This window comes from Gekko japonicus, unplaced genomic scaffold (genome assembly GCF_001447785.1).
Source record: "Gekko japonicus isolate JY-2015 unplaced genomic scaffold, Gekko_japonicus_V1.1 scaffold4349, whole genome shotgun sequence".
Classification (NCBI taxonomy): domain Eukaryota; kingdom Metazoa; phylum Chordata; class Lepidosauria; order Squamata; family Gekkonidae; genus Gekko; species Gekko japonicus.
The window spans coordinates 40483-41627 of record NW_015173819.1 but is presented as its reverse complement, the minus strand read 5'-3'; the positions used below and the strand labels follow the sequence as shown (position 1 = coordinate 41627).

Below are 1145 nucleotides of genomic sequence, written 5' to 3'. Positions count from 1 at the left end.
ATTGGGTGGTGCCCGGTGGAAGTAGCTGGTATCTTGGAGCTACTGTAAACTGGAGGCTCTGGCCCAAGCCACATGGAATGCAAGAGAACATGATCCTTTAGGACAGAGTACTACCCCTCTCAAAACATGCACTAAGCCACCCTGTTAAGCAACACCCTGTTAAGAAGATGCCATTTATTGATCATCTCTCATCCAAGCCCATTACTGCTTTCAGGCACCTGTCCAGTACATCCCCAGTTCCTCCCCCTTATTTATGAGTAACAAGTTTATTCTTTCATTTGCAAATTAATTCACAGCCTCACATACCTGTAGGGTCCAGTGTGGAAACACCATCTGGGAGAATCTGTTCCTTCTGCCAACATAAAGACTTTTGATCTGTCTGCACGCCTACTGTCCTCTCCTTTTTCTGGATCTGTCTGCACGCCTACTGTCACAGCTGCGTCCTCACCTTTTTCTGGATCTGTCTGCACGCCTATCGTCACAGTTGCATCCTCTCCTTTTTCTGGATCTGTCTGCACGCCTATCGTCACAGTTGCGTCCTCTCCTTTTTCTTGCAATTCAAGCGTCAAAATGTCTAAAATGAGAGCAAAGGAGAGAGAGAAAGAGTTATGACTTCATGCTACCTTGTTTGGTAGCTCATGTATTATCCTATTGACAAAAATAGTGGAGGGGAGGGAAAACAGTCAGGGAGGAAGAGTGCCTAGATTTGAGGGCTGGAATACTACGTGCTAAAAGGCCTATGATACCTGAAAACCCAAATTCTGCAGTAAATTTACACATCAGAAATACTGTCTCAGGGATCACTATGATAGGAGTTGCCCATCCCTCTTCAGATATTTTCAAGGGAAGGGGAGACATGCTTAAAAAGGTAAGCCAACAGGGGAAAGGGGGAGATGGGATGGCTGAATTCAGCAAGCCACTTCAGGCAGAAGTACTCATTCAACCTTCATGCTACCTTGTTTGATAGTTCATGTATTATCCTACTGACAAAAATAGTGGAGGGGAGGGAAAACAGTCAAAGAGGAAGAGTGCCTAGATTTGAGGGCTGGAATACTACGTGCTAAAAGGCCTATGATACCTGAAAACCCAAATTCTGCAGTAAATGTACACATCAGAAATACTGTCTCAGGGATCACTATTATAGG

At 44.7% G+C, this 1145-nt stretch overlaps 1 protein-coding gene across 1 annotated transcript in view; it reads right to left on the bottom strand.

The window, feature by feature from the left end:
* Positions 1–290: 290 nt before the first annotated feature.
* The window catches only part of LOC107120826 (tripartite motif-containing protein 7-like), a 16375-nt gene continuing 15520 nt past the window's right edge, over positions 291–1145 (bottom strand). Inside the window, exon 6 of the mRNA XM_015423596.1 lies at positions 291–574. Within this exon, the coding sequence (XP_015279082.1) occupies positions 291–574 (284 nt within the window). The remainder of the gene's footprint in view (positions 575–1145) is intronic.